Genomic DNA, 12,827 nt, shown 5'->3' on the forward strand with positions numbered 1-12,827 from the left:
ATAATTAACATGTTTCTAGGGACCTATATTTTGTTTATATTTTTCCCCATGAGCCCTGAAAATCTGTCCCTGAACACAGGCTGAGACGCTCTGAATGACAGAGCATCACTGAGAGCTGCTGTCGTCCCACAGGAGGCTGGCTGCGATTAAATCAATACAATGCCTCGCTTCTGACTGTTGTCCTCCCCCAATCTCACACCCTTCCTTTCCCTTAGGAATACTATGACAAAGGAGAGTACGTCATCCGCGAGGGAGAGGAGGGCAGCACTTTCTACATCATCGCACAGGGAAAGGTAACATTTTTGTTGTTTGTTGAACCAGTCGCACAAACACAAAAACCCATGATTCAGCCTCAGACAACAACTCATTTAATCATTCTGGTTCTCCTAAACCAAAGACCAAAGAAAAGTTGAGCCAGTTCACAAGTGTTTTAAATCTGCGTCCTGTCTAATGGCCAGCAGGGGGAGACTGTTCTGCCTGCAAAAAAGTCTTATTGTGCAAAAGTATGTGAGAAAATCTTACTTCTCACTCAATTCAAGACCATATTTGAAGAGTTCAGATTCAAAACCCTCTAAATCCACTTGGACACTTTTTTTTAAAAAGAGCATTTAAAAATAAAAAAATCTGGCTCTTTTGTTAAAGTTCAGTCATTTCATTTTATGGTGAGGTTATTATTTAGAGAACAAACTCCCTTTTTTAAAAAATGTAAATATAGTAATTTCCCAACTGTTTAACAAATAATATTTTGGTGTGTGCCAAAACCAGCAGAAACCTCTAAATCTACTTCTTCCACATAAACAGTTAATAGTGGCTAAATCACTTTTAACTGAACTGTAAACACTAAAAATGTGAAATTCGCCATTTCTGGGGATTAAGGGGCGGATAGGTTAATCCATATCCATACTTATGTGCCATACATTTTCAGATAAGACATGTGACTATTCTCTTCAGACCACCCTCTGCCCCACCCCCCCCCCCCCCCCCCCTCCGCTAGAGGACTGTATGAGAGACCCTCAGCAGCAACGGAGACGGCAGAGTCGCTGGCCGGCGCGTAAGCTCGGCAGCCAGTAACAAACCAGCAATCATTTCCATCATTTCTGTATTAGCTTCATAACTAACACGTCTGCTGCTGTAGCTGCAGTTTGGGAATAAACCAAAATAGATCATTTTTATGGCTTCTGCTCATACTGTATTTGTTTTTCGTTTATTTAGATTTTTCAGAACATGTTACTAGCTGATTATGATTATTGTCCTGTGTCCCCTTCAATTTGGCTTCTTCACGTGCAAAAAATACTGCGCACAGCAGTGTACCTCCAATAAAAGGAGGAGTATTTTAGTGATATACCTGTCCCATATTATGTCTAAAGCTTATAATCATAAACAGAAACAATAGCCAGAAGACAAGATAAAATACTAACAAGTGTTTTCCTTCAGTAACAGACCGACTTGGACTAACAATATGTCACCAAACTGTACGTGAGTCTGGGGAGTTGTAGGGCTATGACTCACCCACCAGTCTGTCTGATAAGTCAGCAACCTGACACCAGACCAGTCCACAGGGGACTCTCAAAATGCCATTATGAGCTGCTCCGACTCCGAGGCTGCAGCTCCTCAGTGCTAAGCTAACTAAACCAAGCCAACGAGATACACGTGTTGTTTGGGGCTAATACAGGAAATGGCTCTCCCTCCCCCCAACAAGGGTAGAAATAAACTCTGAGAGTGCCTGCCATCGGGAAAAACAAGGGAAGTAAGGGTCACTGGGGTCAAATGGGACACTTAGCTAAAACACACTTTGGCCATTATGGATGTGATGTAATTGTGGCGTGTCTTCAGCAGCACGATGCCACAAGTGGGACGTTTGACCTCGACTGGGCTGGGAGTGTTTTTGTGGACGCCTGCAGCTCCAGCAGACAGCAGTATGAAACAGGATGACTAGATACAAATGTCTGACTTACACCTCCTATAAATAATGCTTTTATTTGAACAGCAAGCCAAGGAAGCAGTATGTAACAGGCCCCTGGTGAGTGGGCTGCCAACAGATTATATTTTGTCCTGAAAAGAACAGGAAAATCATGAGACGGACGACATCAGTGTGTTTCCTTCTCCCGCTTCTGCTGAGTCTTTAATTTTTTTACACAATCATGTGTCCTAAATGCTTTGTAAACACGTCTGTCTTCATCTATTACCAAAAATCAAAATAATATGGACTACAATTCAATATAAACTCAAATAATATAAGCAAAATGTAACCAGTCAATAACAAAATGTAAACTGATGTTGTTTGTAAGCAACCCAATAGAATACATGCTTGTTGTAATGCATACTTTGTTTGTTACATACAATAAGTGCATAGTTACTCTCACATAGGTTTACAGGACAAACATTCCTGGGTTGTACCACAGCAAGGGTACATTAGTGTAGTGGTACACTGCAATGGACTCAGCAATGCAAAGAGGATTAACATTACACTAATCATTAACAATCATTTCAAAGGCACACAGAACAATCGCTATCAACGCATCAACTTTGATACATGTACAGGAGCAGTGCTATCCAATCATTACAAAAAAAAGGAAACCTTAGGTTTAGAAAAAAAACACAATCATAACTCCCACGCACAGCTACAGGGTGTGTGGTGAGCTGAGCTAGCTCCTCGTCTCTTGTCTTAGCAGCAGCACGTCACTTTTTAAAGTACAACGTAATCAAATACACATTCGGCTCTGATGAGCTACTGCTCAGGCGCTACTGTTACTCGGTATGTCAAATATAAGGATCACATATGTGATTTTACTACTTACTAACCTGAAAAGAACAGGAAAATCATGAGACGGACGACATCAGTGTGTTTCCTTCTCCCGCTTCTGCTGAGTCTGAAGATGGAAGCGGAAGCCACACTAAGCCATCTCACTGGGGTGAAGGTGCCCCCTTGTGGCGTAACTCAGGATAGCACTCCATTTATCTTGTAACAGAAATCAGAAAACTAAGATCCTAATTTAACAAAATTACAAACAAAATTCACACAATACCACAAAGTTAAATCACATAATGTGACCACACATTACGGTGTGTCACAAGTACATCAACACTGCCTAATTACACAGTGTCCATCATGTTCTATTTGGTATAATTAAATATACTGCTGCTCAAAAGTGCTCTGTTTTTGGATGAAAAACACGTTTGTGTAAGTACTATAACATTAAATCGGTTAATGTTGTAGGCCTGTTTTCACCAAACATCACGCCTGTGTTCCAGATGGATTAGGGTACTGGGTTACCTTATGCAAGTTTTTCATATTTAGAGGTTAATTGTAAACTAGTGCAGTTAAGGGTCTGGAGCATCAACCTTCGTGGGTTCGATTAAAGTCTCTAAATGTCCAAAACAGAAGAACTTTCTTTTTTCTTTCATCTCCTTTTTAATTTTGTTCTTTTTGCTTTCTGTGCCTTAATTGGATAGAGACAGGCAGGAAAGTGGGGAGATATAGATGGGGGGGTAACGCAGCAAAGGTTGCAATCAACCAAGGCTATGGGTCACACATTCAACCAGGTGAACTATGAGGATGTACAGAAATGTTTTAGTAAAATGATGGTGTAAAATTTCCATATATTGCCACTTATCCTGGTCCAGGTCATAGGGTCAGCAGTCTAAACAGAGACACCTAAAAATCAACAACAAAAAAACTGCAAGAATTACAGTAATATACTGTCCATCCATCTATCCATCCATTTTATTCCACTTATCTGGGGCCGGGTTGCGGGGGCAGTAGCCTAAGCAGAGAAGCCTGGACTTTTCTCTCCTCAGCCACCTCCACCTCATCTGGGGGGGACCCCAAGGTGTTCCCAGGCCAGCCGAGAGGTATAATCTCTCCAGCGTGTCCTGGGTCTGCTCCGGAGCCTCCTCCTGGCATACTGGAGTATATTAATATAGTGGAAAAAACAGTGCAAACTGGATTTAATTGCAATAGTAAGAGAAGTAGGAAACCACAGTAAACAAATGAGCAGCGTCTGCAGTCTGAGAAGCAGCTGCCAGCTTCATTACCTGTACCCAGGCTGTGTGGATTTATCTATGCCAACATCCTCTATGGAAAGAAATTGTGACCTTCAGAAGACAATTTTATTGCCGGCAATAAGTCAGACTCGTTTCCTGTGGGTCTTGGACTTCGTCAGGGTTGCCCTTTGTCACCAGTTCTATTCATAATTGGTGGCCTCACAATCTCTTCTCTGCTTTTTGCGGTTGATGTGGTCCTGTTGGCTTCATCAGGTGGTGGCCTCCAGCTCGCGGTGGAACGGTTCACAGCTGAGTGTGAAGTGGCCGGTATGAGAATTAGCACCTCTAAGTCTGAGGCCATGGTCCTCAGCCAGAAAAGGGTGGAGTGCCCACTCCGACTCAGGGACGAGTTGGTGAATACAAGTAGCAGAAATGTGCTTCCTCTGAAGGGTGGCTGGCCTCTCCCTTAGTGATAGGGGAGGGGCTCAAAGTAGAGCCGCTGCTCCTCCACATCGAAAGGAGCCAGTTGAAGTGGTTCGGGCATCTGACTAGGATGCCTCCTGGGCTCCTTTTGGGTCAGGTGTTCCGGGCATGTCCTACAGGGAGGGGGCCCCAGGGCAGGACACGTTGGGGAGATTATATCACTCAGCTGGCCTGGGAACGCCTTGGGGTCTCCCCGGATGAGTTGGAGGAAGTGGCTGGGGAGAGGGGGGTCTGGGCTCCTCTGCTTAGACTGCTGCCTCTGCGACCCGGCCCTGGATAAGTGGAATAAAATGGATGGATGGAATGAATTTTTTTTTTTTTTTGAAGGGCATTTTGAGACACTTGGTAACAAATTTACACCTTGTCTCGTCTTTGGGTTCAAACTTTGTTTTTCTAGTTTTGTATATGTAAACAAATTTAAAAAATATATTTTTGATCCCAAAGTTTGCTTTTGTGGTTCAGACAATGATTTTACAAATTTGTCCTTTTCCCATATAATGCCAGTTACGACTGTTTTTTATTTAGGTTTGAACCTTTTTTTAAGCCGTGTTCCCTTCAAGAAATGCCTATAAAATGGTTAAAAAAAAAAATTGTTCAACCACAAGTCAGAAAGATTATGGAGTACTCAGAATTTCTATAGGAACTCAGAAAAGGAGAAGTCTGAGAGAGTTTCATTGCTGTAGTACAGAGCTTTCTTGGCAACAAGGCTGATAACTATGTGGGACTGGTTGGTGAAAAGCTGTAGTGAGATGGACTGCAAAATGTCCCTGAAGGTCCACACCTTTACACCTTCAAGGAGAATATGAGAGTGTATTCAAAGGGACAAAGGGAGCACTTCCACCAACATATGATGAACTTTGAACACAGATATCAGGAAAGCTCCAATGATGGGAGACCACATTTGGGGGCTCATATGTGATTTATTATATTCATGCAAATTAAGAAAAACTGTTCAGCTGGGGTGGGTATTCTTGTATCCCCCGGCTTGCTGCCTGTATGTCGGAGTTTTCACCGGTGGACGAGAGGGTAGTTTCCCTGCGCCTTCGGGCTGGGGAACGGGTCCTGACTGTTGTTTGCGCTTATGCGCCGAATGACAGTTCAGGGTACCCACCCTTTTTGGAGTTGCTGGGTGGGGTGCTGGAGAGTGCTCCATCTGGTGACTCCATAGTCTTGCTGGGAGACTTCAACGCTCACGTGGGCAATGACAGTGAGACCTGGAGGGGCGTGATTGGGAGGAACGGCCTGCCCGATCTGAACCCGAATGGTGTTTTGTTATTGGACTTCTGTGCAAACCACAGTTTGTCCATAACAAACACCATGTTCGAACACAAGGATGTCCATAAGTGCACATGGCACCAGGACACCCTAGGTCGCAGGTCAATGATCGATTTTGTAATCGTATCATCAGATCTGCGGCCGTACGTTCTGGACACTCGGGTGAAGAGATGAGCTGAGCTGTCAACTGATCACCACCTGGTGGTGAGTTGGATCAGGTGGTGGGGGAAGATGCTGGACAGACCTGGCACACCTAAACGTATTGTGAGGGTGTGCTGGAAACACCTGGCAGAAGCCCCAGTCCGGGAGATCTTCAACTCCCACCTCCGGCAGAACTTCGACAGCATTCCGAGGGAGGCTGAGGACATTGAGTCCGAATGGACCATGTTCCGCACCTCCATTGTTGAGGCGGCTGCTCAGAGCTGTGGCTGCAAGGTGGTTGGTGCCTGTCGTGGTGGTAACCCCCGAACCAGATGGTGGTCACCGGAGGTGAAGGGAGCCATCAAGCTGAAGAAAGAGTCCTATCGGGCTTGGTTAGCCTGTGGGACTCCAGAGGCAGCTGACAGGTATCGACAGGCCAAGTGGAATGCAGCTCGGGTAGTGGCCAAAACAAAAACTCGGGTGTGGGAGGAGTTCGGTGAGGCTATGGAAAAAGACTTCGGACGGCATCGAAGCGATTCTGGCAAACCGTCAGGCGACTCAGGAGGGGAAAGCAGTGCTTCACTCACACTGTTTATAATGCGGGGGGGGGGTACTGCTGACTTCAACTGAGGCTATAGTCGGACGATGGAAGGAATACTTCGAGGACCTTCTGAATCCCACTGACACGCCTTCTGTAGTGGAAGCAGAGTCTGGGGATGAGGGGGATGACTTGACCATCACTGGGGGTGAGGTCACTGAGGTAGTTAAACAACTCCTTGGTGGCAGAGCCCCTGGGGTGGACGAGATTCGCCCTGAGTTCCTGAAGGCTCTGGATGTTGTGGGGCTGTCTTGGTTGACACGCCTCTGCAACATCGCGTGGAGATCTGGGGCAGTGCCATTGGATTGGCAGACCGGGGTGGTGGTCCCCATCTTTAAGAAGGGAGACCGGAGGGTGTGCTCCAACTTTCGGGGGATCACACTCCTCAGCCTCCCCGGTAAGGTCTATGCCAGGGTGCTGGAAAGGAGGGTGCGTCCGTTAGTCGAACCTCGGATTCAGGAGGAACAATGCGGTTTTCGTCCTGGTCGTGGAACGCTGGACCAGCTCTTTATCCTCTCAAGGATATTCGAGTGTGCGTGGGAGTTTGCCCAACCAGTCTACATGTGCTTTGTGGACTTGGAGAAGGCATTCGACCGTGTTTCTCGGGGTGTTCTTTGGGAGGTTCTGCGGGAGTATGGGGTGTCTGGCCCATTGTTGCGGGCCATTCAGTCCTTGTACAACCACAGTGAGAGCTTGGTCCGTATAGCCGGTAATAAGTCGATTTGTTTCCTGTGGGTGTGGACTCCGTCAGGGCTGCCCTTTGTCACCGATTCTGTTCATAATTTTTATGGACAGAATTTCTAGGCGTAGCCAGGTGGCGGAAGGCTTCTTCCTTGGATGGCCTCAAGAGTCTCATCTCTGCTTTTCGCAGAAGATGCGGTTCTGTTGGCTTCATCAGGGGGGGGCTCCAGCTCGCAGTGGAACGGTTCGCAGCCGAGTGTGAAGCGGCTGGCATGAGAATCAGCACCTCTAAGTCTGAGGCCATGGTCCTCAGCCGGAAAAGGGTGGAGTGCCATCTCCGGCTCAGGAACGAGTTCTTGCCTCAAGTGGAGGAGTTTAAGTATCTCGGGGTCTTGTTCACGAGTGATGGGAGAAGGGAACGGGAGATCGACAGGCGGATCGGGGCTGCTTCTGCAGTGATGCGGACGCTGCACCGGTCTGTCGTGGTGACGAGGGAGCTTAGCGTAAAAGCGAAGCTCTCGATTTACCGGTCGATCTACGTTCCTACCCTCACCTATGGTCACGAGCTTTGGGTAGTGACCGAAAGAATAAGATCGCGAATACAAGCACCAGAAATGAGTTTCCTCCGAAGGGTGGCTGGCCTCTCCCTTAGAGATAGGATGAGGAGTGCGGCCATCCGGGAGGGGCTCAGAGTAGAGCCGCTGCTCCTCCACATCGAAAGGAGCCAGTTGAGGTGGCTCGGGCATCTGATTAGGATGCCTCCTGGCCGCCTCCTGGGTGAGGTGTTCCGGGCATGTCCCAACGGGAAGAGGCCCCGTGGTAGAGCCAGGACACGCTGGAGAGATTATGTATCTCAGCTGGCCTGGGAACGCCTTGGGGTCCCTCCGGATGAGCTGGAGGAGGTGGCTGGGGAGAGTGAAGCCTGGGCTTCTCTGCTTAGGCTTCTGCTCCCGCGACCCGGCCCCGGATAAGCGGAAGAAAATGGATGGATGGATGGATGGATGGATGGATGGATGGATGTTCATTTTTTATTTTAAAAATTACTTTCAGAAGTTTCAAAAATAAATCTTATTTTATAAAAGGAATAATTTTTTATTGGTAGAGTTAGAAAATCCTGTATTGTGTAATCAAACCCACAAAGGATGATCCCTTTCAATGAGTCTTTGGACAAGTTAAACATGGATTAGGTAACACAAGAGAGATGACCGATGCTTATGTAGAGATCTCTTTAAGAATCATGTCTGATTAATGAAAACATTAATCAGTAACATCTACAACATTTCTGATTCTGCAGCATCATATTAGAAATGACTTAAACAAACTAACCTCAAACCTTTGAGAGGGTGTGCATGCCAGTTTCATTTTCTTAGAATTTTATGTTTTTACAATGCATTTAAATATGCTCAGAGAAAAGAGGTGAATAGATGAACAGAGGTCCAGCAAACTGTGTTGTGCAGGTGAAGGTGACCCAGACTACCGAGGCCTACAAGCTGCCACAGATCATCAACACGCTGCAGAAGGGAGACTACTTTGGAGAAAAAGCACTCATAAGGTAAAACACAATAACACATTTCACTCTTCTGACTGTGATTGTCATGACAATAAAATATTAAAATATTCAAACACCTTGAGGGGTTTATAGAAAACAACTCAGCACCTCCTTTGAGGTGAACGTAATGACAGGAAGTCAGAGTGCAAAACAATTCATCTGTGAATATACAGCCAAAATCTGCAAAACTGAAACAGCTCTCAACAGTTTGTGCTTTCTTCATAATCCAGGAGTCATAAAGTAGTTTACAGCTGTCTGTGTTTTGTGTGCAGTGATGATGTCAGGTCTGCCAATATCATTGCTGAAGAGAACGGGGTGGAGTGCCTCGTCATTGACAGAGAGTGAGTATTCCCACCTTTAGCTTGTAAAAGACACGCACCTGTTCACCTGATAGTCACACAAGCTGTGTGCTTTGAGCAGTTTCAGCTGCTGTCAACGTTTTCCAGAAATGTTCCCGCAAAATTCATTTGTTATCTCGGTCGGTCGATCAGTATCAGTGAATTCACATCAGATTATGAAGCCAACATTCCAGTGGTCCCATCGCTGATGTCTTGTTTCTAGGACATTTGATCAGACGGTGGGCACCTTCAATGAGCTGCAGAAGTACCTCCAAGGCTACGTGGCAACACTCGATCGCGACGACAAGAAGAGACACGCCAAGTAGGTGCAGCTGCTGACGCTCAGGACGGGGAATGAAAATATCCTGAGCATAAAAACAGTTCATACATTTAAGAAAATATTACATAAATGATGAAATGATGATTTCCAAATAAAGTGACAAAACTTCAGTGCCACATTTCATTATTCTTAGTATCAATAAAGAGCTGCTGATGACTTCTTATATAATGTTTGCATGTTATTAAGTAAATGCAGGTTATTAAGGTTTTGCACACATTTGTTAGCTTTTCTTTGTCTCTGTTATGTTTTCATTAGCTCACCTGTTAGCAGATGAAATGCTCAAAGATTAACTCACATTTTAAATACAAACATGAAAACTCCCATCAAAAATGACTCAGTGACAGTGACAGAGGCAGTTAGCATCTACTGCGTCTCCTGCTCAATGTGTAACACACTGTTTCTGTGTCTTTCATCCAGGAAGTCTGTGTCACGCCACCAAAGCCAGCCTCTGTCTCCTGATGTCATCCAGCTGAAGGAGCTGGTTTCCCGATTCTCTTCATCCAGGCCCTTTGATCACCTGGAGGTCATGGCTACCCTCGGGGTCGGTGGGTTTGGACGAGTAGAACTGGTGAGGCCTAAACGTTGACAACAGTCCTATTTTTTCCTCTGTCCAACACCACAGTGGAGTTTCAGTCAAATGTTTGCAGCCACTTTTAAACACGGTCCCCAGAGGGTTTAGAGGGTAATATTCACAATATATAGATTGTTTTTACTATGGAGATGAAAATCCTGAAGTGTAGAACCATGAACATCTCCAAATGTTGTGTTTCCTCCCTTGAGAAGCTCTGCAGGCCTTTACTGCAGCCACCATCATTTGCTGCTTGTTTGTGAGGTTTCCTGTATTCAGTTTTGTCTGCAGGAACTGACTGAGCTGATTAAGATTGGGTTGAAATTTGGCCACTGGAAAATATCCCATTTCTTGGGTTGTTTTGCAGTTTGCTTTGGGTCATTTATCCATTTGCAGTGTGAAGTGCTGTCCAATCAGTTTTTCAGCATTTGTCTGACTCTGAGCAGAGAGTACAGGCCTGTACACATCTATCAGCAGTCACATCATCAATACACACTGCTCACTGGTTCCATCAGTGCCCATAACATAACAGGCATAAGTTATGTCGAGAGTGAAAAGCTACCAGATACAAGTTCTAGTCTTTGAATCACCCCCACACGTTTGATCTGTCGGAGAATAATGACAGAATTGGCCTCACTCAGCCATGAAACTGCTCATCGGGGACAGCTCATCACAAAATCAAATGTACTTCGTCTGGACAGCAGTGCTGTTTATCCAACTAGATAATTTTGGTGTGAGCAGCTGAGATGTCCACCTTCTCCTGAATACAGTGGAACTAAAAGCCACTTGCTGCCATGTCATGTTCAGAGGGCCAAAAAATCCACTGGAAAAATTTCTAGAAATCATGACCTGACCCCTCAAAACAAAATAAAATTCAATAAAAATCCACAAACCATGTTGTGAGCAGTTTCATGTAGGAACTGTTTGCACATTTTTACATCTGTTGTTTGGATTTTGTCTGAATTTACTGCCCTGAGAGTTCATTATGACGGCATATTCATGGATAGGAGCAGCAGGAGCAATTTCAAGCAAACCTGTTTTAATGTTTATGTGGGAACCAAGACGACTGTGGCGTTCCTGCTATTGGAAGTCCATGCTGTGTCACACCTGACCTGTTATATCCATCTGCAGGTGAAGGTGAAGGGTGAGGACATCACCTTTGCACTCAAGGTCATCAAGAAGAAGCACGTTGTGGACAATAGGCAGGAAGAGCACATCCACTCTGAGAGGAGGATCCTTGCAGAGGCTCGCTCGCCTTTCGTAGTCAAGTCAGTCCTCCCACCCAGCCTTCCAGCTCATTTCCATTTCGTATCCTACATGATGAATCTCTGCTGCATTAGTCTGGGAATACCGTGCTGTGCTTATTAGTTTTTGATGAGATCACAGTTGGGGACTTGAGCAGATTAAATCTCCTCAGTGGGGTAGAATAGCAGGGGATATTGAGATATCTGCTAACAAAATGTGGTTATTTCTTATGAAATATTGCAACAGTAGCTTTTCTTTGTCTTTTGTGAGATTATGATGATCCGATTTCACCGTGTGTAGTGGAACAGACTCTGATATTAAAGCCATTCTTCACCTGCTGTAACCCTCATCCAGCTAACCTCCTCTTCACACACTCTGTGTACCTGTGTTATTTCTAATCTGTGAGCTAATCTAAGACCGCGTCAGGCTGCGCTGTGGTCGGGTGCACGTCCACTCTGCACTTTCACAAAGCTCGATATTAAATGTGTACATGGACCTGGGCCCTGTTTACAGTAAAATACGAAAATGTCACTTCACAAATAATTACTGCTCAGGCTACATTGAATAATTCAGGTCCCCTGCTTCCTGTTTATCAAAGGTTTTTGTATTGTTGCTTTAGCAGCTTGCAATTTAATATTGTAACGTTCCGTTATGTCACCCAAGCACCAGGCAGAGGTTTCGTTACTAACACCATTTAATCAGGCCGGCCACACACAGAACAGCTCTCGCCGGATACAGCCAACTCTAACTCACACAAGAAAAAAAAGAGACCTCCCTCCCAAGAGCGACCCCCCACATCTCCTTCCGGTTCAACCCCAAAACAACCTAACTTAAAGAGAACAATAACTGTGACACACATTTAGCAATAACGTCCATCATGGATCATTACACTGCTCCCCCAACAAAAAGTTCCTCGTCCTCGAGGGAAAAACACAGTCTCTGAGGCGGGGAGGCAGTTGACGTCGCCTCTTTGGCTTCCGAGGGGTGGCATGAACTACAGGAAACTGAGGGGGAGAACAAGGGGATGGGGAGGGAGCCATGTCCAGCTGAGAGTCCAGCTGAGCTGGAGTGTGGGGGATTTGCACGCATCCCTCAGAGAAAGGGAAGGAGAACGACCCTTATAAGGGGCCATCCTGTCTCTGTGCAGGACCACTTTCCTGCCTCTAGGTGGTAACTGTACTCTATAAACCACTTCCCCAACTCGTTCCAGGACACTGCAGGGTCCAACCCAGTTGCTGTCCAGTTTAGGACACCGTCCTTTTTTTCTCTTCGGGCTGTAGACCCACACCAGCTCTCCAGCACGGAAGTGCCTCCCTTTAGTAGTCAGGTCGTAGTTTCTCTTTTGCCGCAGTCCCGCCTTTGCCAGCTGGTCCCGAGCATAGGAATGCGCCGACTCCAGTCGGTCCTGCAGCTTCCTGGCATAGCTTTGACCCGGTGGCGCATCCGGAGCATCAGGAGGTTTCCCAAAAGCCAGTTCAGCAGGGGTCCTTAGTTCTCTCCCTAACATGAGCAGGGCGGGTGTGCACTGGGTGGAGTCCTGGACGGCCGACCTGTAGGCCATTAGGATGAGTGGGAGGTGAGTGTCCCAGTCACGCTGGTGTTCTGACGTGATGATGGCTAACTGC

General features: G+C 46.0%; 1 protein-coding gene across 1 annotated transcript in view; it reads left to right on the forward strand.

Annotated features, from left to right (window-relative positions):
• The window catches only part of prkg2 (protein kinase cGMP-dependent 2), a 55,085-nt gene that overhangs the window by 29,702 nt on the left and 12,556 nt on the right, over positions 1 to 12,827 (forward strand). Inside the window, exons 7-12 of the mRNA XM_030723488.1 lie at positions 216 to 293; positions 8,620 to 8,714; positions 8,984 to 9,052; positions 9,273 to 9,371; positions 9,807 to 9,957; positions 11,089 to 11,225. Coding sequence (XP_030579348.1) covers positions 216 to 293; positions 8,620 to 8,714; positions 8,984 to 9,052; positions 9,273 to 9,371; positions 9,807 to 9,957; positions 11,089 to 11,225 — 629 coding nt within the window. The remainder of the gene's footprint in view (positions 1 to 215; positions 294 to 8,619; positions 8,715 to 8,983; positions 9,053 to 9,272; positions 9,372 to 9,806; positions 9,958 to 11,088; positions 11,226 to 12,827) is intronic.

Source organism: Archocentrus centrarchus, unplaced genomic scaffold (genome assembly GCF_007364275.1).
Source record: "Archocentrus centrarchus isolate MPI-CPG fArcCen1 unplaced genomic scaffold, fArcCen1 scaffold_26_ctg1, whole genome shotgun sequence".
Taxonomy (NCBI): Eukaryota; Metazoa; Chordata; class Actinopteri; order Cichliformes; family Cichlidae; genus Archocentrus; species Archocentrus centrarchus.